Genomic DNA, 26,679 nt, shown 5'->3' with positions numbered 1-26,679 from the left:
TCTAATATGGCGGAATGTCTTATCAGGGAGTGAGTGATTCCACAAAATTTCCCATTAAAATAGTAATTTTATAAATAGAACTTTAAATTAAGAACATACTTTAAATAGAATTAAGCTGTATTATTTTTCTACCGCCGTGTATGGATCGTTGAGCAGTTACTAAAATAACTATAACTGGATAACAGCAAGTTTGACAATAATAACAAACATGGGTATCGCGGATTCGATGTGAAAATTCGCTTGGAACATTACGTCACGGCGCGCGTCGGGATCACCAGTGCAGTGCAAATTGAGTTGGAACGTTGGACAAAAATGATTCATGTCGCGGTTAATTGAGGTTTTACACTGATAAGTTTTAATTGGCTGAGTGTTACAATTGTCAGTACCGTGTAGGGTTGTGCCGTGTGTGGTTGTATGATGATCGAGAGCGTGTCGCGGCGTGCATTTAGCAGTTCTAGCGGCACGTACAATGTGCGCGCCTCAGAGCTGGCCAGGGAGCGGAAGCTCAATATCTTCAGCGTCACCGTACAGTTTTTGGACGATACTCAGCAGACGTTTCAAATCGAGGTATGTACTATAGTTCGTTATGAGATTTACTTGAGGTCAATACAGTGTCACGCAGTAGTTTACTTCATAGCTCTAGGGAGTGAAGTTATTGTTAAAGTGTGACATATTTACCATCATATGTACCATCATCTTTCCTATATTATCAACCACATTTATTATTTCTGAGCCAATTTGTTAAGCCACAGTTACTACCGCTTAAGATGGATTGTACTAGGTGCATTCCGATTCCCTATTCCCCGTCTTTCTATGTGCAAAACAGGGATTTGAAACTTGGTAGTGTCAATTATATTAATAATATTTGTCCTTAGTCCACAGTCATCAATCCTTACTTTAAGTCATGATCATCGGGGGATTCAAACTAAATTATCAATGATACAGTTGAAATAGATGCAACTTAGTGTTCAAAAACTGCATCTTGGGATCTATTTTAAAATGAATCAAGTTTATTTCTCATCCTGTCTAAGACAGCCTGTTTATAATGCATACAATACTGTGTTGTGTGGTTCCACCATATTTCCATTTCCTCGTTACCATTTCTTTCCGTTTTTGTTACATGAAAGTCACAACTTCCTTAAAAACCTCTATTAATTATTTATAGTTTTTCAGCAATACTTTCATTCTTTGTTGAGTAATGTATTTTCACTCATTATACAGCTATTTATACATTCAATTGTCTTAATCATGCAAAATGGAACATCCTATATTTTTTAATAAGAAATTTTGGTGGTTGTACTCACTGAAAGCCTTGAACCATGGAACTGTTTAACAGGTTTCCTTTCTGACTGTCAAAAAAAAAAGATAAAACTAGACTTTATTTCTCACTTATTAGGGGCCCTCTTAAGGACTGCCGATAACCTCTTGATAATGGGTGGAAAATTGACGAGTTAAAAGCAAAAATTAACATAAGTTCAATATGTACAATTGGTGTATGTTAATATATAGGTAATCTTAAGAATGACTGTCCTTCTATTAATGCTAATTTGTCATGCCAAATCTGCCACATAATAATTTAAATTCATATGAAAAAAATTTATAGAAAACATTAACCAAAGCTTTTATCTTGGAATCTGGATAAAATTTCAAGAAACTAAAGTATCATTTTAATTTGATTAAAAATTTTCAAGTTCAATATCATTATGACATAAATATATTTCTTTTCATACAGTTTTTCTAAATACTGTATATTATTATGTCTGTATAAACGATGGCAATGAATGACATCAATGTTTTGTCTCGACATGTCATAAGAAATGATACAAAACACTCTTTAACTAAAGTATACAGCGATTATTACTAATGTTCATATTTTTAACATTCCCGCAATTCTACACATACATCCTTCAAATAACTTTTTATTTTTCAGAAAAAAGCCAAAGGAAATGTTTTATTGGAGCAAGTGTACCAACACCTTGAATTGATTGAGAAGGACTATTTTGGTTTGCAATTCACTGAAAATGGATCACCGCCCAATGCAAGCAATACTGAGATCATAGTGAGTAATAATTATTCCTACATAATGTGACAAAACTCTGTTCATACTTTTTAATTGTTACAATAGTCATTATGCATGTATTCTGAGTAAGGAAGAAAATCTACTCCTTGCTTATAGGTATTCCGTTCTGTGTGTTGGGTGAAGCTATTACACCATTCAGTATAAGCCAAATTTTTCCAACTGGAAAACTGTCAACTGGTTTCTAACAAACTTGGGATTGATTCCTGAGGCTGCAATTTTAGCATTAAAATAAAACTATTTTTCGGATTTTATTGGGGTTTTTATGTTGTAATTTTCTCTTAACACTTCGCGGACTTTACAGCGTTCACGGTTACATGGGACTTAGCATTATTTTGTTTTTCCCATAAATATTATTTGTGGGGCAATGTAGTTTGTGCCTTGTTAAAAGATTATTAAATCAATAAAAAATCATAGAAAAATTATCTTCAAATCTACACCCCTTTTAAAGTGATTTGTGGGATATAAAAACCAAATAATTTTATGTTAAATGCCATAATTCTAATGTAGTTAGTCACAATTGTGTATTTTTAGTTTCCTCAAAAATCTTAATTAATATTAATATTTAATTACATTCCTTGTTTGGAATTAAATTTATATTTAATACAATGTTTTTAAGAGGATAATTGTTATTAATTTAGTTAAATGATTTTCATGATTTTCCTGTTATTTCTGCTGAATATATTTGATACATTTTAAAATGCTTATATTGTTGAACTAATAGTATTGTCTTTATACAAATAAATAATATTTTGTCTTCTGTTTATATTTTCCTAATAATGACGCATATTTTCGTAGGCACTAAAAATCATTTTTGCATGTTGCTAAAACCTAATATTAAATTTTATAATATTTGTATGATCCTTTTGTCCAACATAATTTTTGATAATGCGTTATCGCTTATATGAGACTTCATGTATATGCAGAAGGCTTAATAGGTGTTTCGTTAAAGGTAAATTTTAACCCTAAAATGGTTTTTAAAATTAAGCTGTGCACAGATAAATGTAACATCATAATTGTTTTCACACGGCTTAACATGTGCCGCTAAATATGAAAAAATAAACAGTACACTATAATATGAATGTCCACAGATGCAGTACACATGTGTGGAAACAATTAGATGTTGAGACCTTTATGTGTTAATGTGCATGTGTGTGTTTAATGCTGCCCGATAATATGTATATATTATCGGGAAGCATTAAACACACACTAGATAGATATTTTATAGCTAGATATTATTTTAGTTAAGATAGGTAGCGTAGATGTATTTTGGTTCGGCTGCAGTGCTGAGGTCTCGGGTTCGAACCCCGGGTTGGCCAGTCATATTTGGTTTTCTACTCAGTATCACGAGAGACTTTCCCGCCCTCACACCCACCACTACAACTCCTGTAAGCCAGGATCAGCAGTGGCACGCATTTTATAACACCGAGCAGTGAAGCTCGGCGAGTGTCAGGGAAAACTAATACGTCATTATCCCGCAACGAAATTAATCAAATAGAAAGATAGGGAGGAGTTGGAAATATTAATTGTCCACTTCCCTCCATAGCAATGCGGGTGACAAAATCATGATCTAACTCAGTATACTCAGTATCAGCCCGGTGTCTGGAATTTGGGGCTGATATGGCCATAGGCGCTTCCCTTATCATGGGAAGGAATACATATGGCGGAAAGTGGGTGTACGAGTTGCGCCTACGCTACCCTTCGAGTATAAAAGGCGTGAGGGTGTGCTATAGAATATTGATGATTAAAATAATGTACGCTTACTATATTTAACATAAAATACAAAATTATTAATTTAATAGATGTTATTCATTAAAGGTCTAATGGTTAATTTTTTATTTTTTATAATTTTATTTTGATTATAGATTTAGTAGAATTCAAATAACCATGTAACATCGTAAGGTCAGAGAATCGCTTCCTCTATGTATGAAATGCCAAATGCTTAGCAAACAGGCCTTGTAATTTGACACAACTGACGTGTTTAATTCATCGTGCAATGAACTGTTTACTTATTATGTTATTTGTTATTGCATCTTTTTGATTTTATTGTTTTATACAGTTTTAAGTCTTTGTTAAACACCTCATTTATATTTTATAAGAGCCTGTTCGTTTTTTCTTATTTATTGATTTGTATGACGTGACGAGCTTGCCGTTCGTCTGGTAGTAAGCAAGCAATACGATCGCCCATAAACAGTAGAAACACCATCCAATACGTTGAATTACAGAGTATTGTTTAGTATTCCACTGCGCTCGCCATCTTGAGACATGAGATGTTAAATCTTATGTCCAATAGTTACACTGGCTACAATGAATGTTTCGCAATTAAACGCGCGGAAAGCGCTATGCAGTTGGAACTAATCCCTTTGAAAACGCGCGTCTTCGGCGCGTATAAAATACGCCGAATGCATAGGCCGCATGTTCGGATTTTTTTTTTTGGTAAATATTTTATTGTTCCTTCTACACTTATTTTGTTATTGTTTTAACATTTATTCGGATTTAGTTATATTATGCATGATGTGTGTAACCTATTAAAAAAAGTATGTAAGTTGGGACTAAAAGTACAGGCGACAGCACAACAGCAGCCTGAGTGGTTACTATGCATTGTATAAATTGTATTGCATTGTATATTTACAACAGAAATTGATACTAAGTATGTGATATGAATCACTGTGCAAATATGAATCCAATAATTACGCAATCCGATAAGATATTTTAAAATTATAATATTAATAATTTTTGTGATCAAAGATTACTTAAATATATTACGGTAGCAGATAATACACCGAATTGAATTGTTTTCGCCTGTTTAAATTAATCTTTGTTATGAAATCTTGAATTTTATTGATCTAATCGTCACTTTGAAGTCTTATCAGTGGTATATTTAGATATATTATGTAAAGTATAACTGTCAATTATTTTTTTGTATTTTTTTTGTTCGGGTTATTATTAATAGGGGTACTCTATATTCAAAGTGTTGGATGGTATTTCTATCGCTTATGGGCGGTCGTATCGCTTGCCATCAGGTGAAAGCTCGTCTCGTCATTTAACAACAATAATAAACAAGTACAAGCAATAAAAAAAACTGCCAATCTGGGAAGTAATTGTCACGCATTAGAAATAGTGAATATACACACGTTGATATAAAATGGCGCGTGTATCGTCTAAATCTGTTTTTCCTTATACGATAAACGGTTTTGTATCTGTCTGTTTGTAACAGAAATACGTTCACAAAATGACATATGTGTCGTTTTATAAACTTTTTCCTTAATACAATATATTCAGTGTTTCAATGACATCTCTTTGTTTCCGATATTTGTTACGACGGTTTGATCGCACACATTTATATTTTACTAGGTTTTGCTAGCGGCTTATACACTGATACATGATACATTTTTTTCCGACTTACTTAATATGTATCGTTATATTATGACCAAATTACACAAAATCATTATAAATTGTAGACTATGTGTTATTCTGATATATAACCAATATTATTGTAAAGTATCATCCTAATCCGTTCAGTAGTTTTTTCGTGAAAGAAGAACAAACATACATACATCCATCAATCCTCACAAACTTTCGCATTTATAATATTAGTAGGACTAGCTATTGCCTGCGCGTTAGCCCCCATAAAACTTTTTCCAGTATAAAAGTAGCCTATAGCACCCAGGAGTAATGTAGCTGCATAATAATGAAGAAAAATCAAAATCGGTTCAGTAGTTCCTGAGATTAGCGCATTACAACAAACAAACTCGTCAAATTTATAATATTAGTGTGGATTCTAATTGTAATCTTCACATATCATATTTATTACCTAACTGTCTGCTGTACACAAGGGCATTCTCTAGAGAGAATTGTTTTTTTTTGTATTGTTTTTTTTTAAAAAACCAAGCCATATTATTCTTCTTATGGTATGCATTAAAAAAAATATCGCGGCTTCCTCGTATTAGAATGACAGACAAGTGGAAGTATCAAACAATTAGCTAGATCACTATTACAAGGTCCAGTGTCAATTTTTATGCATGTTGATAAAAAATTGAAAACACATTAATTTATTGTTCCTCCTTATTTATCTTTCGGGGATATTTTTTTTTTTACTTAGAACCTTTTTTTCTTGATAAAACATAGAATCATGTGATATATGTCATTTTAGGTGCATAAAATATAACACCTCATAATAGTGAGTCAGCGAAATGTTCGTTATGAGAATAAGTCTATTCGGACACGTGTCGTGGCCCAATTGTATCATACGCATAATTTTTTAATATCGTAAAGAATAATTTCAGAATCGTTGCATCTATCGACGCTATATCGTTCAGTAACTATTTATAAAATGCATTCTGTAAGTTAAGATACTCCCAAGCCCGATGCCCGACGCAATACTTACGGTATAATAACGATTCGTGTGCGAATGTGAAGCGCATCTAATCATATTGATTTCTTATGTTTACGCGAATACTATTATAGATATCGGAGAAAACCTAGTATTCTGATTTTATCCCGGCTTTTCTTCGAAGACTGCAGCGTTCATATCCGCTCTGTGATCATAAGGTCGCAGTCTTCATGACAAAATCCGAAAACTAGTTTTATTTAGGTCCCTGAATATATTTGTATGACACGACATCCTCGCTAGCACCTATGCTCAATCGGCGTAAAGGCTGCAGTCGGGGTCGACAGGAACTGTGTGACCTTTCGCGGCCAAGCCAATATGCACTCTATTAACATGGTTTTTGCACTTGCGTCATTGTTATTATAAAGGTGCGATATGTGCTACAATCTTATATCTTTAATCCTTATGGTCAATTTTCAAATTGTCATGAAACATGAAAAAAATCGGACGAAAATTGGTGAACTGTTTTTATTTTGGAATTACCCTCAGTTAATTTTGTCATTAAGTTGAGTTTCAGTTATTCGAGTGTCGAGACTCATTGCTATGAGCCTGTAGTGTTCATTGTCGCAATTTAAGAATCAAGATCTACTTTGAACATTTAGCGCCACCGTGCGAAATTCGACTTAATGACAAAATGATAATAGATTAAACAAAATTGATGAGAAACGAAATCGGACTTATATAGCTAATGGGTATACAAAAATAGATATTCACACATTGATCCCGTGGCATGATAAAACGTTAGATATGTTAGATTAATATGAAAAGTCCGGGTAATTACAATGTTGTCATAATAGTTTGAGCCGTTTTAATCTTCAGCCTCGACTATTGGCGTGACGTAACATATGCACAAAAAATGCAATTTTTTATATTTTTCTCACTTCTAAAATATGATAAAAACAATTGTCATATAAAAATGGACAAGACCTCGGCATTGGGTATATGACCTATGATATACTCCATGATGTACGTAGTCATAATTTATTTATGCCACATGTCAATAAAGAGCATCTCAGTCAATACTATACAATACAGCATGTCTTTACCTAAGTAGTAATTATGTATGTAAGTAGGTATGTGAATATTTACATCTCGATTTACGTGTATGACTCAGTTAAAACTATTGAATATTTATAAAGTTGGTTTTTGTCGCGGCTCCGATCGAGTTATCGACCTTTTCCTATATAAGCGTCTTCATTTTTAGTTACTTAGTAACTAATAATAAATGTTAAATGCAATCTTAGCCTATTATAAAGACTAATCTAGGACATGGCCTATCTTTGTGCAGGATTTTATCCAAATTGTAACAATAAAACAAACACACCATATCACGCCTTTATACCTGGAGAAGTTGGTAGAGGTGCAGCCAGGGCACTCACTTATTAGCAAACCTTACCTTTGTTCCCTTTCATGATGTGATGGACGCGAGCCTATCTCCACATCGGGTACAAGTTTCAAACTCCGGGCGAATACTGAGGAGAAAAACTCAATGTCATTTAACGCCATCCGGGATACGAAGTCTCCTCAAAAGCATGACAAATGTATTTTGTTTGCTTAACGCGCGTTAAGCGCACGTCAGCATGTAAACACTTCGACCAACACGTATAATTGTTACCCAATAAAAAAAACACATGAAATAAAAAATAATGTCCAGGCGCATGAGGTTAGTTCATAAAGGTTTTTTTTTTCTGAATAGGATGAGCAAGAGAAGTCTTTAGGGAAAGGCTATGTCCAGCAGTAGACTACTAAAGAATAAAGATAATGAATCAGACGAGTATTTCACTCTGATGGCATCCTCCTGCCATTGCCATCAGAACTACACAGTTTTCGTCACCAAATAATTACATCATACTTTGTTGACCAAGTAAGATGTAAATATTAATGTAATTGATTACCTTGAGGTAAGCAATAAGCATACTTCAGGGTGCAAAATAAATCAAATTTATGTTTTTTTGACAAGAATCAGTATTAGGCGTATGATACCTCTCTAATATTGTCTATCCTTTTATTCCTTACATTGTCATTACAAAAGGAAGACTTTCCAGTTGTTCAATATTTTTCCCCGTTTTCATTACGAATAAATCAACGCCAAATCCTATGATGCATCTGAATTTCCCACAATAGTAACTCATTGACGTCCAAGACGGACTCTACTTAGACGAGTCTTTTATGGCAGTGTCTTGAGTCCATGACTCATATGATGAGTCTTTAACATAACTACGTACACATTTTTGTGACGTCGACGATGATTTTACGCATTCCTCGAGCGTTACGCTCGTGCCTTGCGTAAAATACAAAATTATTGCCAAATACTTGTGTTTTGCGTCATGGTTAAAATTGAGAGTATTTAAAAAAAATATATGTAAATGTGAGCGCGAATTCAAGTGCGCCTAATCAACTGTTTATCAAGGGTAGGTAACTGCCAGGAAATTATAATTTGTAGTGTATTATGACAGGTTTAAACTATTGTTTATTAGGGTTCCGATATGGAATAATAATTTGGTTAATGAAAAGCATCATGAATTAACAATATTATAAAATTTCATAAACTTGAAGTTTGCAGTGAGTTAAAAAAACACACTCTCGCCTTTTATCCCCGAAAGGGTAGGCAGAGGTGCAACTGGTACACCCACTTTTCGCCATGCGTAATCCTTCCCAACATGTGATGGGGGGCTAGCCTATCGCCTTATCGGGCACAAACTCCATACTTCGAGCTATACTGAGTAGAAAACCCCAATATCACTGCCCGACCTGGGATCGAACCTAAGACCTCAGCACCACAGTCGTATCGTAATTCAAATAGCCCACCGAGGCAGTCATCACACAGTGATTCCGAGTAAATACTCAACACGAGCAAAATGACGAGCAAAAACTTATCCACAATAAATGTGTTAAAACTTCCATATCATTACGTCTGCATCAAGTACTCAGTGCGGTCACGGTATAGGATCTGAGGTCAACGAGTGATGTTGAGTGTCGACTCGAGATGCCGCGAGTTTACAGTTTAAGATATTTTTTATTATGAAATATTTGTGATGAATCTTGGACTCGGCGATGAGAAATTTAATCAATTATTGAATTAAATAAATTGGTCTTTGACGCTTTTTGATGGAAAGAAGGTGAAAAACAGTATATAGTAACACAAATTAATTATTTTTATCTTAGATTTACCTTTTGTTAATGGTATCAGATACAAGACTAGGTCTGAAATCTATATATAAAAATGAATCCCTATTTCCCTTGGTCACGCCATCACTGTGAATGGCTGGACCGATTTCAGTATTATTTTTGTTGTGTTTGTTATTATCAGTAGGATCTTATGAAAGAAAAAATTAAGGAAGTTGAGCGGAACGTTAGAAAAATTAAGAAAAATTTATTCAACGATTGACAATGCTTGCTGCAAATTCATAGTTAAGACGGGATAACGTCTGTCGGGTCAGGTAGTAATCACATCAGACAATTTATATCGGCACGGAGATCCTGTTGCTTATAGTTTCACAGTGAATTATTTAGGGCCGAAATTGTCGATATTGATTGACTTCCGGGTCAATCAACAACTACTCCTATCACAATAAAGACTGAAAGCAATGATTACGCATTATTTATTTTCAATGGTTTATTTTCGGATAAGATCTAGAGATGGCTATCTGTCTATCTGGCGTTTTATCTTATCATGTCTATTTATCTAAAGATATCTATCGCTGTCGACCGCTAAACATAGGTCTAAGGTAGCATCAACCATCCTGGACTACCCGCCACCTTATTTTCTACATATCCTTGTTTTTTAAATTTGTATATTTACCTACTGCAAGACGGCTTTATCAAGATATTAATATATTGTTATATTATCATAATGGATAAGTTAACTCCGGAAGAAACACTGCTTATTGTTATGACTCGTGCTTAAAGAAGGCAAATGCTTATGCCAATCAGTGCATGCGCTGCTAAAGATTATCCTGTCCTGACCAGTCACTGCAAGTCCTGTAGGTTTGATAATAAATACCTTTTTATGTCTCCTAACAGTGGCTGGTCTTTTGGAGCACAACTCTATAGTATTTTTTGTTTTATTACACAAGCCAGCAAATTGGCAGTAAATCTCTGACGTGGGCGAATCCGCGAGCAAAGGCTAGTTAGGAATAATATAAAAAGTTACATTCTAGAGCATATTCTTATTTGTTTGAAGGTTTAATTTTGTGGATCAAGGCATTCTGATATAAACTCTGTGCCTAAATCGTAGCCGTTGATTTGATTACGTGGTCTCCGTCTTCACTCAAATATTAAACGGTTTGCACATAACCGGTTTGTTACTTAATACTAATGACAAAAGAACGTTTGGTTCGAATTAGCGGCCGTTATCAGAGCATTTGCAAAAATCTTTATGAACCGGTTAATCATGGTACCCAAACTCGAACGGCGTGCGTTTTTAATAACATAATTTAAATGTCATGCATATTATAATAGTTTTTGCACGTGGCTCCAACCGTATTGTATTCCATTACCATTATAAAAAGTGGTTTCTCGCACTCAGCGATAATATAGCTTCAATTGGGAAAAGAATTTTCCTAATGCGACCAGGAGCCGTGACCAAGATTTTTTTTTATTGCTTTGAATAACGAGACTAACTTGTTGTTCACCTGATGGTGAGCGATACGACCGCACATAAACAGTAGAAACACCATCCAACACTTTGAATTACAAAGTATTGTTTGGTAGTCCACTGTGATTGTCATCCCGAGACATGAGATGTTAAGTCTTATTATGTCCAATAGTTACACTGGCTATAATGTACTTCAAACCGGAACACAATAGTGACTACATACTGCTGCTTGGCGGAAAAAATAGACTTTGCGGCGGTAACTACCCAGGCGGACTCTTAAATGGGAGACCTCACCACCAGGTCTTCTACAATAATTAACAGTAACGTCATTTAGGCATTTGCATCCCTTTGAAATTGAGTGACTATGCTGGGGACATCTCACTAACGCATTACAAACCTCGGTTCAAGATGGCCACTGGGAGAGGATGGACACATCAGCGATTATGGTACCTCGGTCTACCACGCTTAGTATTTTCATAGTAAAAATATCACAAATACCCTCAAAAATATTTAAGTGCCAACATTACATAAACCTTAACCTATTGTCCACAGCGCTGGTTGGACAGCAGTAAATCAGTGAAGAAGCAAGTCGGAGTCAACGCTCAGTTCTGGTTGGCTGTCCGTTTCTACCCGCCCGAGCCTTCGCGGCTGGCCGAAGAGTACACGCGCTACCTGCTATGCTTGCAGTTGAGGAAACTGCTGTTGGATGGACGTATGACGGCGCCCAAGAACACCCTGTTGCTGCTGGCTTCGTTTACTGTGCAAGGTAAATTGACTGTATTATGGAAGCTTTTTGATTACTGCGAGGGTAAGTCGTGTGATTATAAGGTCAGCGACTGCCTACAATGTTCTTTTTACGAGCCGGCAAAACAATATCACTGCACCTGATGGTCGAGATATACCTCTAAAAGAACACCCTTTATATATTTTTTTAAATTAGCGTAAACGTTTTTGGTCAGGTGTCTTCACTCCAACCCCGTTGAACCCAAAAATCATATCAAAACGTGCCACAATAGGTTGTTTACATATGAACGGCAGTCGTTAATCAGTACGGTAGCTACCCACCAGCAAGTTAGCGATCGTTAACAGACGACGTTAGCTTACAATCAATTCACGCACAAAAATTTACAATTTCACAAAAATTATTCCCAGAAACAATTGTCATTGAAAATCCAATTGGATTCCCTTTCGAAAAATGTGTAGAATCGAGTAAGCACAGATTTATTTGGTGTTGTGTAATTATTTTTTCCCGATAAAGTAAACGTTCAAGGCAAAATACGTAGTAAATAACTTGTGGCGAGTTACGTACATTTTATCCTCGATACGAAGCGGTTATTGACATGTTCAATATTTATACAAATTTCAATGTATGGACATCATTTATAACTAACTCAGCCCGCGTGAAAAAAATATTTCGGAAAACGTCCCGTTTTATATTTTACCGTTATAAGGAGTAGCGTATAGCACTCAGGATTAATATAGTTTCCTATTAGTGAAAAAAATCAAAGCCTGTTTAGTACCTAGTTCCTGAAGCGCGTTCAAATAAAATCTTCAGCTTTATATATTAGTATAGATTACTAATTAGATTATGCTCGAGGCTCCGCCCTCGTGAAATAGTTGATCCGGGATAAATTTCTCGCTATATATTTTATCGGAGCAAAAAATAGGCTATTTGCTAGTCCAGTTTATAATCTGTCTCTGTGCCAAATTTCATCCTGATCCGTTCAGCCATTCTGACGTGATTGAGTAGCAAAGAACCGTGCAACTTTTACATTTATATTATTAGTATATATAGGAATGAACTCATATGGCAATAGGGTCGCTCTCAGCACATGAGAGTTGCGTCTCTGTCTACCCTTTTTTTAAATTAAAGCGCAATGTCTGTGTTTTCTTCTTTCTTAATGTGCTGTTGTGGCCAATGAAATCTATTTCTATTACAGCCGAGCTAGGAGACTACAATGTGTCCGAGCACCCTCCGAACTACCTCTCAGACCTCTGCCTACTACCCAAGCAGAATGCGGAGGACGAGCGGAGAATACGCGAACTACACAAGATGCATAAAGGACAAGCGCCCGCCGATGCGGAGGCGCATTTCTTAGAGCACGCCAAACGACTGGATTGCTACGGCGTCGAATCGCATCCGGCTAAGGTGAGATGCTGTTTCTTAGTTGAAAGGACGAACGCGCAAGTCCAAGGGCTTACCTACTGCCGTATCAGCGGGTTTAATGATAAAGGGCCCCTCTTAGACCATAATAATAATATCAGCCCTGTATTTATTTACTTGCCCACTGCTGAGCACGGGCCTCCTCTACTACTGAGAGGGATTAGGCCTTAGTACACCACGCTGGCCTAGTGCGGATTGGTAGACTTCACACACCTTTTAAATTCCTATAGAGAACTTCTCAGATGTGCGCAGGTTTCCTCACGATGTTTTCCTTCACCGTTAAAGCGAACGATAAATTCACAAAGAATACACACATGATTTTTTAGAAAAGTCAGAGGTGTGTGCCCCTTGGGATTTGAACCTGCGGACATTCGTCTTGGCAGTCCGTTCCACACCCAACTAGGCTATCGCCGCTTAGACCATACCTACGTTAAACTTAAGCGGGCTTCCAAAAGTGCGCACTGCCCTTCAGGGCCCCTAACAAATTTTGATACAGGACATGCAATTTTGATTTTTATTGTCCTCTATAATAGCCAACACGTCTGCGATTATTAAATACATTAACAACAAATGTATTATTGTTGCAAATAATTATAATATTATTAATGTGAACCCAGTGATAATATGACCCAATTTCGCTGCGTTTAGAACTTGTTTGATATTAGCAAATATTATCGCTTATTCGAATATATTAGAACTGGCACGTTATAATAATGTAATTCATCGATTTTGCCGCACAGAAATGCACTGATTGCATGTGTATTTCCTTTGATAATGATTTGTAGATGTGATTTAAATTTTATTTTTATCTTGATCAGGTGTACAGGTTTCCTTACGATGTTTTCCTTCACCGTTAAAGCAAGCGATAATTCACAAAGAATACACACATAATTTTAGAAAACTCAGAGGTGTGTGCCTTTGGTTTTTGAACCTGCGGACATTCGTCTCGGCAGTCCGTTTCACAACCAACTAGGCTATTGCCGCTTTAGAGATTTATAACACCATTTGTTTAATTGCAGGACTACAACGGCAAAGACATATTTATTGGCGTCACGTCAATAGGTATCGTCGTGTTTCAAAACAACATCCGAGTGAACACGTTCTCTTGGAGTAAAATCGTCAAGATTTCCTTCAAGAAGAAACAGTTCTTCATCCAACTCAAGAGGGAACCGGTGAGTGGGGTTTACATAATGTGTTTTTACAGGGTGATGTAGTTTTTATGTATCGACAGGGAGTTATATTTTTCGATGTAAACATTTTAGTTATAATTTTGTACGCAAAATTTATTAAATATATTTTTATACGGGTAAATGTCCAGATAGAGTGTCGACTGATTAGAAATCATTATCCCTCACTAGACACAATTATATCGGTCTGTTTGACCCTGCATATATTTAAGACAATGTTTGTCCTATGAAAAATAAAAGAAAAGTACAGAAAATAATTGCTAGAGGTTCTCAAATTAAGCTGAGCCTGTCATGGGAAACCAGTTAATATAATATGAAATATGACTGAATAATCGTTCTACAGTCGGAGTCGTACGACACGGTGCTGGGGTTCAACATGCGGTCGGGGCGCGCCGCGAAGGCGCTGTGGCGGTGCAGCGTGGAGCGGCACGGATTCTTCCGGCTGCGCGCGCCGCGCCGCCGGCCGCTGCTGGGCGCGCTCGGGGCGCTCGGCACGCTGGCCGGGCTCGCCGCGCCCGCCGTGCCGCGCACCGAGACGCAGGCGCTCGAGGACGCCAGGCGCTCGCGCTCCAGCAACAGGAGCTTCGTCAGGTTTGTGAACACTTGCGCCTGCGCGCGCCGCGCCGCCGGCCGCTGCTGGGCGCGCTCGGGGCGCTCGGCACGCTGGCCGGGCTCGCCGCGCCCGCCGTGCCGCGCACCGAGACGCAGGCGCTCGAGGACGCCAGGCGCTCGCGCTCCAGCAACAGGAGCTTCGTCAGGTTTGTGAACACTTGCGCCTGCGCGCGTGCTGGCCGGGCTCGCCGCGCCCGCCGTGCCGCGCACCGAGACGCAGGCGCTCGAGGACGCCAGGCGCTCGCGCTCCAGCAACAGGAGCTTCGTCAGGTTTGTGAACACTTGCGCCTGCGCGCCGCGCCGCCGGCCGCTGCTGGGCGCGCTCGGGGCGCTCGGCACGCTGGCCGGGCTCGCCGCGCCCGCCGTGCCGCGCACCGAGACGCAGGCGCTCGAGGACGCCAGGCGCTCGCGCTCCAGCAACAGGAGCTTCGTCAGGTTTGTGAACACTTGCGCCTGCGCGCGCCGCGCCGCCGGCCGCTGCTGGGCGCGCTCGGGGCGCTCGGCACGCTGGCCGGGCTCGCCGCGCCCGCCGTGCCGCGCACCGAGACGCAGGCGCTCGAGGACGCCAGGCGCTCGCGCTCCAGCAACAGGAGCTTCGTCAGGTTTGTGAACACTTGCGCCTGCGCGCGCCGCGCCGCCGGCCGCTGCTGGGCGCGCTCGGGGCGCTCGGCACGCTGGCCGGGCTCGCCGCGCCCGCCGTGCCGCGCACCGAGACGCAGGCGCTCGAGGACGCCAGGCGCTCGCGCTCCAGCAACAGGAGCTTCGTCAGGTTTGTGAACACTTGCGCCTGCGCGCGCCGCGCCGCCGGCCGCTGCTGGGCGCGCTCGGGGCGCTCGGCACGCTGGCCGGGCTCGCCGCGCCCGCCGTGCCGCGCACCGAGACGCAGGCGCTCGAGGACGCCAGGCGCTCGCGCTCCAGCAACAGGAGCTTCGTCAGGTTTGTGAACACTTGCGCCTGCGCGCGCCGCGCCGCCGGCCGCTGCTGGGCGCGCTCGGGGCGCTCGGCACGCTGGCCGGGCTCGCCGCGCCCGCCGTGCCGCGCACCGAGACGCAGGCGCTCGAGGACGCCAGGCGCTCGCGCTCCAGCAACAGGAGCTTCGTCAGGTTTGTGAACACTTGCGCCTGCGCGCGCCGCGCCGCCGGCCGCTGCTGGGCGCGCTCGGGGCGCTCGGCACGCTGGCCGGGCTCGCCGCGCCCGCCGTGCCGCGCACCGAGACGCAGGCGCTCGAGGACGCCAGGCGCTCGCGCTCCAGCAACAGGAGCTTCGTCAGGTTTGTGAACACTTGCGCCTGCGCGCGCCGCGCCGCCGGCCGCTGCTGGGCGCGCTCGGGGCGCTCGGCACGCTGGCCGGGCTCGCCGCGCCCGCCGTGCCGCGCACCGAGACGCAGGCGCTCGAGGACGCCAGGCGCTCGCGCTCCAGCAACAGGAGCTTCGTCAGGTTTGTGAACACTTGCGCCTGCGCGCGCCGCGCCGCCGGCCGCTGCTGGGCGCGCTCGGGGCGCTCGGCACGCTGGCCGGGCTCGCCGCGCCCGCCGTGCCGCGCACCGAGACGCAGGCGCTCGAGGACGCCAGGCGCTCGCGCTCCAGCAACAGGAGCTTCGTCAGGTTTGTGAACACTTGCGCCTGCGCGCCGCGCCGCCGGCCGCTGCTGGGCGCGCTCGGGGCGCTCGGCACGCTGGCCGGGCTCGCCGCGCCCGCCGTGCCGCGCACCGAGACGCAGGCGCTCGAGGACGCCAGGCGCTCGCGCTCCAGCAACAGGAGCTTCGTCAGGTTTGTGAACACTTGCGCCTGCGCGCGCCGCCGCTCGGGTAGGTAGAGGCGCAACTGGTGCACAAAATTACCGCCATGTGTGTTCCGTCCCATGATGTGATGGAAAGTGAGCCTATCTCCATATCGGACACAAATTTCAGACTCCGGGCTAATACTTAGTGAGTAGAAAATCCCCAATATCGCTTAGCCCGAAACTGCAGTCGTATCATAATACAAATACGCCACCGAAGCAAACAGAATTTCGACCGTTATTAATTTAATTATTTTTAATAACAGACGCAGCAGTTCACGCACTCGCGAGCGGTCGTCGGGCACTGCGTCCCCCGGCGCTGTGCAGTCTATCAACTGCAGGGGATCGCGGGTCACCTCGCACGTCGAGCCCCCGCCCAGGGCCGCTTGGACCGATGCCGATGATAACCAGCCAGCTGAAATAAAGTGAGTTAATTTGTATATCGTATTACTATGTATCAATATACATTTGATTTCAATTAATGATCTCATAATCTAACTGTGGATCAATGGTAAAAATAATAAAATATAAAAAGTTTGTTTAATACTTAAAACACTTGGTTCTGATTGGTTCATTTTCGCTATAGATGGAAACGTAGATAGTAGAGCACAAATAATTAAAATTATTTTTGACAGAATGTCTTTATGCTAGCTAATAAATCTACTTTATTAAAATTTCTTATGTTTACGCGAATGTTAGTCATTGAAAAAAAATATAATATAAAAACTGCGATAAAATTCGCACAATATTTTCGTACTTCTATATTATTCGATAATCATTGAAACTCCATAACGAAGTTGTAATGGTGTTTAAATTGTGAGCAATATAATAATTAAGTAGATTTCGTTATAAAAGAACCTATTTATTGACCTATTTGAAATTGACAGCGAGGGCGATTTCCTCGAACGAGTCCTGCGCATCCCGTTCCCGTACGTGGACGAGTCGGAGTCGTGCTCGGACGGCGGCGAGGCGGAGGGCGGCGAGGCGCGCTCCGCGGAGGGCTCGGTGTGCAGCGCGGGCGGCGGGGTGGTGGTGCGCCTGCGCGCGGGCGCCGACGGGCTGTTCGGGTTCAACGTGCGCGGCGGCGGCGGCGCGCCCGTGCTCGTGTCGCGCGTCGCCAGCAGGACGCGGCTGCACCTGCAGGAGGGGGACCAGGTCAGGCCAATTTCAACTTTAACCCTTAAAGCATCCCAATGTTTGCCGGCAAACATGACAGCTACCATGACATTACGGTGTGTCACGGGAATATAACCTTATATACACACGCGTAATGTCATGTAGCTGTCATGTTTGCCGGCAAACATTGGGGTGCTTTAAGGGCTGAGTGCTTGACATGTTAGCCGGCTAACCTTATTATGTAATAAATAATAAGGTTATATCCCCGTGACACGCGGCTCATGTTAGCCGACTAACATGTCAAGCACTAAGTAATTATGTCGTATACATAGAGGTACGACTAAAACGAGCCATTTAGGGTAAAACATCGTAATCGACATTCGAACTTTTTACTTAAGTCGTTTTTTTTATAATTCTAAAATATTTATGGTGTGTGTGTTAGGGTGGTATTTTTTTTACTAAATACTTCAAACTTACCATAAATACTTGAGAATTAATATAGTATGAATCCAGGGGCCTTATTCTCTATCCCGCACGTTATTTTAACAGTGCGTAACAAGCACGTAACACAACGCGTCATGTTTAGGACTATAGAAATTTGACTTACAGAATACCGTTCCACGCTCATTTCTCGAAGATAACATGCCACGGCCGCGTAACGCGTTTACACTATCATACAGAATAAGGGCCCAGTGTAGTAAACTGCGGAATGACCGTAACGATGATTCCGACATGCCAAACATTCCTTTTGAAGTTTCAGAAATACTATACTTGTAACCATGAATATTGGATATTATCTATTTGCTATTGAATAACACCGTACTAGATATTATTACGATCGACTAGGAAATACTTTGCAACTTATCCTATTTTTATACTAGAATACATTATATACACCTACACATCCCATTTACTTTAAAATACACACTGTATACTACTTTAAAAAAAAAAACAATCTAAAACACGTAAAAAAAAATTATAAATTATATTTCTCAGGTGATATCGATAAACGGCACGGATGTCGAAGTACTAACGCACGAACAAGTCGTCCAACTAATCAGAAACACGAGAGGCGTCCTCACATTACTTGTCAAGCCCAATGGTAAGTTTTATAATAAATGAAATGTGACTAACCAGTAAGCATTTTTTTCGCGTCCAATAACGATTTATCGATATCTCCATTGGGGGTTGAGTGGAACGGTTATGTTGTCTTCATCGGTCTTACTGCCCAATGTCGACTCTCGGTAGTATATCATCATCAGAGCGAGCATTGGACCGAGTCCCTAACCCCTGTATACCCTGCTCTACCTAGCTTGGCCTTTTTTGGCGTATACGCAACTGCTTCCGGGTATCTTGTTGCACTAAGATAGCTGCTCAGAACCGTCCCTGAAGCAGTAAGAATGACAAATCAAAGTATTGCAATGAGTATGTTTGGTACTATATAACTTTATCATCCCAGTGAGATTGGCCAGTCATATAATTAAAATGCTTTCTTAGTAATTTTAAAGCTAAATAACTTAATCCGTTCTTATTGCAACAGGATATAAGGTGCAAAGTATTTTATACAGTGTGTATACTTTCAAAGTGCATAAGAAATACTGTTTACTTCTGTTAAAACAATGCAATGATTTAGGTTTTTTTTTGGTTCAACACTGGGTACAATATTAATTTTAAATCTTATAAAGTAGTACATGCGATAACAGGGTACATAGCAATAACATTGTGTCCTTCTAGATGTATACACTTCATGCGAAATGGGCTTGTGTTTACTTAAACAAGTCAGTCAAAATACTGATCAGATTAGTAGTTAGTGATAGTATCCCTGCTGCTTAGACTCTAAAGTGCATACAATACACGTATTTTTTTTTTTCAAATGAAGCTCAATAATTTAGGCGGAACACATCTATGTCATGTATGTTTTTATTAGAATTGTAGTCATTAATCGATTTATGTTTAAAATTCGAATTAATTTGTTCCCAACAGCGGTGTACGACGCGGAAGACGGCGGCACAGAAGAGCCAACAGTGTGCTTCGTGCCCATCGGTTCTTCACAGTTCCAAGGCGATGCTCTAGAACAATCGATGCTGTTGTTAGGCGACGGACTCGCGAGCGGCGCGGCGCTGAAGCAATACGAGACGTTGTTGCGAAGACTGCCCGAGGAACCGACCACAGCGTCCAAACTACCGCAGAATATTAACAAGAATAGATACAGGGATATCGCGCCGTGTGAGTATGGATTTTGTTAAGGTATAAGCTTCCTAGAACTCTGGACTCGAAAAGGAGTACGAGAAGCAATATTTATTTCTTGCCGTTCGACATTTTTGAAGTGAAATTTACTTAGAATCGTTGTGATTTAAAACTCGATGAAACGAAAATGACTCACAGAATGAGATAAAGTACATTACACAGTATATTAATTCACTTCTCTTAATATCAAGTGTAATGAAGTCAATCCCAATATTTTAGAGTACTATAATGATAGCAGATGTAATAGAATGAATGGCAGAAATTGAGTTCTGTGAAATTTTAATTTTCATTGATAAGAAATATTACATAGAACCTGAATAATAGCTTAAAGCTGTCGCAATAATTAAGCCTAACTGACCATTAAAAATAGATAAAAAATGGAACCTAATCGAAACGAATAAACATGTTGTCATTGCCTTTAATATTATACATCATCAAAAAAAAAAAAAGAAAAAACAAAAATATAATTTTTATTTTGTCTTTTACAGACGATTCGACGCGTGTGATATTGAAAAACGGACCTAATGGCGACTACATAAACGCGTCGTATATAAACATGGAAATACCGAACTCTGATATCGTCCTCACCTACATCGCAACACAAGGTAAATTGACTTTGTAGGTAGGTGTTAGACTCGAGTGTAGCGGGTAGAAGTAATAGAAGTAAAGTCCACACGTAAAGAGAGTTTATTTGTACAGAGTAAGAGTACAATTCACACAAGAGTAGAATAAACACACACTACAAGAAAGAAGTAGAGAAAATAAAGAGAAAGTCTACAGCGAAACGAAACGAACAAAATACTATGAACGGTTAAATAATAACAAGCGTTAGCGACAGCGAGAGCGTGAGCGATCCGCGCCTCATGCGTCGGCTGACTGACTGCGGTCGGCCGGGGGCTACGTGACAGGCGGAGCGTACGCGTCCCGCTCCGACCGGTTCATGTGACGTAGGGCATTGTTAGCTGACCGCTATATATATCGAATGTTGTACCATTTGTACATTGAAATGTTATTTTACAATTTTTATTTTAATGATAATAGTTTAGTATATTTTATGTTTATTAATTTAAGTTTAGTTTTACAATAGTATTTAGGTTTAAACAGATTGATTATTAGTTTTAAGTTTATTTTATTAATTTTAAATTTTGTTTATAAAACTGATGTTTTGTGCGGATAATGCCGCCACAGACTTTAATTGTATATATTAAATTTTAATTGCAATAGCTTTATATCGAAAAACAATAGTATATATTTATATACTATTGTTTTTCGATATAAAGCTTCAATCCATATTAATAAATATCGATAATTGTCCTTGTTGGCTACGTCTATAAATAGAATCAATGCCTCCCAGATCTAACAGTATGGTATTATAATAATAATATATTATAATTATGTGTATATTGCATAGTATAATTATTTTAATTTTAAAACGGGCGACCAATATCTGTAGTGACATCCTATTAATAAGAAATAGTTTCAAATTAATTTGTATGCCGCTAATTGTACTATTCACAATATTCTTATATATAATTAAAACATACTGTAGATTTCTTTGTTACATCTCATCCTCTCTTATGTTACTATTATTATAAATGAGAATGTTTGTGATCATTTTTTGATGTTTGTATGCTTGTGATTTGGATGAAATTAAACACACGAGTAGATCATGCCCTGGATTAACAAGGAGGCTACGTTTTATCCCGGTAAATTGCTCTTATGGGAAATCATGTTTTTTTTTTTTCTTTCGAAGTGCTTCTCACCCACCGCGAAGAACACCTAGTGTCAGAATATAATGCTCTATCAAAAATAAAGTCCGTCTGTTCGAAACATCTGTAGATGTATTGAATTCAGCAAACTATATCAAAATATCTTTACAGGACCATTAGCATCAACAGTGGGCGACTTTTGGCAAATGGTTTGGGAATCCGAAAGCAATCTTATTGTGATGCTGACTGTACTAACGGAACGGGGTCGCGCCAAGTGTCACCAATATTGGCCTAAAGTTGGCACCACGCCGTTGAAAGCGACCAATATGCTGACCGTACACACCAACAGCGAACAGAATCTCGGACATTATATCAGAAGAGAGATGACTTTGAAGGTATAATATGAACTTTATAGAACAACATATAAGATTCAATTTGGTAAGTGTGGCCTGAATAGCCATGCCCAAGCATTTATCGGTGCGTTGTCAGCCTTAACTAAGGACAAATAAGAAGTGGAGTAGATAAAGGGAATGATGAGGTGTCTGGTAATTTTGTTTCCGAACAATTTAATTTTATTTTCTCTGAAAAAAAAATTAGGGGTCTGTTGAACGGTCCATATAACTCGGTTTCTTTCGTAACTTATGTAAAGTGTAATTTTCAATAGATTTGTAGATCGCAGTAATGCATATTAGTAGGACCTACATGTTGTGTTGGGTTTCTTTTGGAAAATGTCACCCTTCGCCACTGAACTGTAGTATGCCATGATACTGGCAGGTAGGCAGTAGCTACTAATTAACTTCCTCTGCACTGTCACTATTGTACTTTCAAATACTTTTTAATTCCTTTCGTGATTCAAGTGCATTCATCAATAAAAATATCGTTTATTAACTTTTATTTTAAGATATTTTTATGACTATACAATTAGAATTAATTCTTACGTGTTGCCTCCAGGAGAGCAGCGGTGGGCTTTGTACTGTCAGTATTATATTTTCATATATTTTTCAATACCTTTCGTGATTCAAGTGCATTTATCGATAAAAATATCGTATATTAACTTTTATTTTAAGATATTTTTATGACTCTGTATGGTACAATCGCACTATACTATACACTACAGATTATACAATTAGAAGAAATTCTAATGTATTGCCTTCAGGAAAGCAGCGGAGGGTCCCGTAACGTGACCCAGTTACAGTACACGGCGTGGCCGGACCACGGCGTGCCGGACGACTCCGCCGCGTTCATCTCCTTCACACAGCTGTGCTCCAGCCTGAGGAACCATCGATCAGGTAATCGATTATATTCATTCATATCGATTCAGTTTGTATTGTCTGAAGAAACTAAATCGATATGAAGTATCGATAGAAGTTAATATTGAGTATATGAAAAATTTAACTGAATAGAAATAGTAGGTAACAATAGAAGCTAGTATAAAGTGTTTTTAATAAAGTTTCTAAATAAATATAATTAATAAATCGAGTTATTTTTTTTTTTTTGTTTAAACATCGAAAGAAAACTACATTTACTATGTTCGAATATTTATACTCGATTAAATTACACCTTGATGTGATCAAAATATTTTGAATATAGTAAATCTACGACGTATTAAGGATGATGAGAGTCCATAATAAAGTTAAATAATTCAATTAAATTTTCCAATTCTAAATATCGATTGAAAAATGTGATTGCCGAATTTATCGCTATTTGGATCAGAGTAACGAGAGCTGTTATTTTTGTGTAACCATACAATTTAAATAATGTCTGTTTTTAGAATACTATGGTGTTATTGCATGTAAGTTTGGTCCAACTTGTACAGGGAGTAAGGGGAAACTGCTTCCGAAATGAAGACAGGTGAAAGTGCAAGTGATTGACACAATGAGGCAAAAATCATAATTGAGAAAAACTTTTTTCTATGTAATTCACTCGTGTAAGGTCATTGACCTCGCGCGTCAGCTGAGTTTTATTTGTACCACGTTGCGTTTTAATTTCAAGTGTTTTTGTTAAATTCAATAACCCGGTTAAATTGTGCGTTCTAAATTATAGCGTCAGATAGTGTAAATAAGTATTTTTTTCGCAGTGACGCCATCGGAGGAGGAGTGCGAGCGCGAGCTGCTGCCGCCGCTGATCGTGCACTGCTCGGCCGGCGTCGGACGCACCGGCGCGCTCGTGCTCGCCGAGACCGGGCTCGCGCACGCCGCGCGCACCGCGCCGCTCTACCCGCTCGACCTCGTGCGCGCCATGCGCCGGCAGCGGCCCATGTGCATACAGAACGCGGTCAGTACTCTCTCTACACACTACACACCTCACTATAGTGAGCCGAGACCGGGCTCGCGCACGCCGCGCGCACCGCGCCGCTCTACCCGCTCGACCTCGTGCGCGCCATGCGCCGGCAGCGGCCCATGTGCATACAGAACGCGGTCAGTACTCTCTCTACACACTACACACCTCACTATAGTGAGCCGAGACCGGGCTCGCGCACGCCGCGCGCACCGCGCCGCTCTACCCGCTCGACCTCGTGCGCGCCATGCGCCGGCAGCGGCCCATGTGCATACAGAACGCGGTCAGTACTCTCTCTACACACTACACACCTCACTATAGTGAGCCGAGACCGGGCTCGCGCACGCCGCGCGCACCGCGCCGCTCTACCCGCTCGACCTCGTGCGCGCCATGCGCCGGCAGCGGCCCATGTGCATACAGAACGCGGTCAGTACTCTCTCTACACACTACACACCTCACTATAGTGAGCCGAGACCGGGCTCGCGCACGCCGCGCGCACCGCGCCGCTCTACCCGCTCGACCTCGTGCGCGCCATGCGCCGGCAGCGGCCCATGTGCATACAGAACGCGGTCAGTACTCTCTCTACACACTACACACCTCACTATAGTGAGCCGAGACCGGGCTCGCGCACGCCGCGCGCACCGCGCCGCTCTACCCGCTCGACCTCGTGCGCGCCATGCGCCGGCAGCGGCCCATGTGCATACAGAACGCGGTCAGTACTCTCTCTACACACTACACACCTCACTATAGTGAGCCGAGACCGGGCTCGCGCACGCCGCGCGCACCGCGCCGCTCTACCCGCTCGACCTCGTGCGCGCCATGCGCCGGCAGCGGCCCATGTGCATACAGAACGCGGTCAGTACTCTCTCTACACACTACACACCTCACTATAGTGAGGCCGAGACCGGGCTCGCGCACGCCGCGCGCACCGCGCCGCTCTACCCGCTCGACCTCGTGCGCGCCATGCGCCGGCAGCGGCCCATGTGCATACAGAACGCGGTCAGTACTCTCTCTACACACTACACACCTCACTATAGTGAGCCGAGACCGGGCTCGCGCACGCCGCGCGCACCGCGCCGCTCTACCCGCTCGACCTCGTGCGCGCCATGCGCCGGCAGCGGCCCATGTGCATACAGAACGCGGTCAGTACTCTCTCTACACACTACACACCTCACTATAGTGAGCCGAGACCGGGCTCGCGCACGTACCAACACGGCGTACGCACCGAGACCGGGATGCGCAGTGCCTCACTAGGGAGTGAGGGTCTACACGGTCGCACACGAATTCGTGCGTGTCGGTATATCACTCGAGTAGCGGGCTACTCAAGTGATATCCGTCGTACTCTCCGCTCGCATGTATAGTACTTTGATTAATATAGCGAATAAGAAGATAGAATAGCGTCATAGATTATGTTATGTCATATACTATGGTAACCTATTTAACGCTGTTATTTCATCCACAGAGTCAATACAAATTCGTGTGCGAGAGTTTATTAGCGGCCTACGCTCAGGGTCTTATCAAATCATCGCCAGACAGTGGGTCCAACTGATAGCAGGAGGATGGTGCCGCCTTGCCAATCGTCAGTACTGCCTGTGAAATACAACCCCTAGGGGTCCTGTGTTCAACGTGTTTATGGAAATAGGTCCTTACACGGGCAGCTTGGCTCTATCGTAAAGACCAACGCTAACGGACGAACTGGCGGCAAAAAGACTGAATTCGATACTAATGATATTTAACCCTAAGTCTTTTTACGTATAGTTGACATTTCGACTGAGACTGCATAGCGAAAAGTAATTTTCTATTGTCACGCAGGCGTAATGGTAAGGACCAGTCACGACTGCTTCGAACTGTCAATTAGATTTGTGATGTCGGCCTCAGCAGTTTGTCATGCTCGAGCAGCCCATGTACCGTCAGCAGCAAAAGTAGCTGGAAAGTTCGAAATTTGAAATCAATATTTTTTCTTATCAACAATCGCTTTTTCTCCAGTAAAATAAACATCAAAGAGTTTATTTTACTTTAGATAAATAAAAAAATCGATTGAAGATAATATGTAGAAGCATTTTGAACTTTTGAAATTATTCAGCTACTTTTCTTGCTGACGGAACTCGTTTTCAACGAACGCGTGCGCAAGCTGCCCGTATATGGTCACTTAATCGACAGGTTGACAGTAATTAGTTTTATAATTAATCTAAGAAGATTGTTCATGTAAATAATCGGGGTATGTCAATAATGTCTATTTATTTTGTCTAATGTTTAGCAGACTCAGTGATGTTTCTTTATAATATACCTGTATAATATATACGATATCTGATAATTTTATATTTCTGTATGTAGTTGCATTTCTAATTTATATATTGACCGTAACAATCCTGTGTTTATTTAACGAATGTAATAATTCTATTAATGTATTATTCGTGTAAATTTGAACATACTTTAACACATGCCATAGTTTCAGAGTTTCCCTCATACTATTCTGGTTGTTTTTGTGTCTTGCAGTTTTAACATGTAAGGTTGACTGGTAAAG

At 41.0% G+C, this 26,679-nt stretch overlaps 1 protein-coding gene across 1 annotated transcript; it reads left to right on the top strand.

The window, feature by feature from the left end:
• Window positions 1–26,081, top strand: LOC115456117 (tyrosine-protein phosphatase non-receptor type 4). The gene is made up of 15 exons (XM_037438439.1): window positions 1–567; window positions 1,931–2,059; window positions 11,617–11,830; window positions 13,005–13,213; window positions 14,248–14,400; window positions 14,759–15,006; window positions 17,073–17,231; window positions 17,694–17,961; window positions 18,919–19,024; window positions 19,906–20,148; window positions 20,658–20,774; window positions 22,050–22,273; window positions 23,035–23,167; window positions 23,956–24,152; window positions 25,618–26,081. Exons 1-15 carry the CDS (start codon window positions 415–417, stop codon window positions 25,702–25,704), a joined length of 2,640 nt encoding a protein of 879 aa, XP_037294336.1. The 5' UTR covers window positions 1–414; the 3' UTR covers window positions 25,705–26,081.
• The last annotated feature ends 598 nt before the right edge of the window (window positions 26,082–26,679 follow it).

The sequence above is a fragment of the Manduca sexta genome, chromosome 14 (assembly GCF_014839805.1).
Source record: "Manduca sexta isolate Smith_Timp_Sample1 chromosome 14, JHU_Msex_v1.0, whole genome shotgun sequence".
Classification (NCBI taxonomy): Eukaryota; Metazoa; Arthropoda; class Insecta; order Lepidoptera; family Sphingidae; genus Manduca; species Manduca sexta.
The sequence above is the reverse complement of the archived record's forward strand: the minus strand, read 5'-3'. Positions and strand labels throughout refer to the sequence as shown.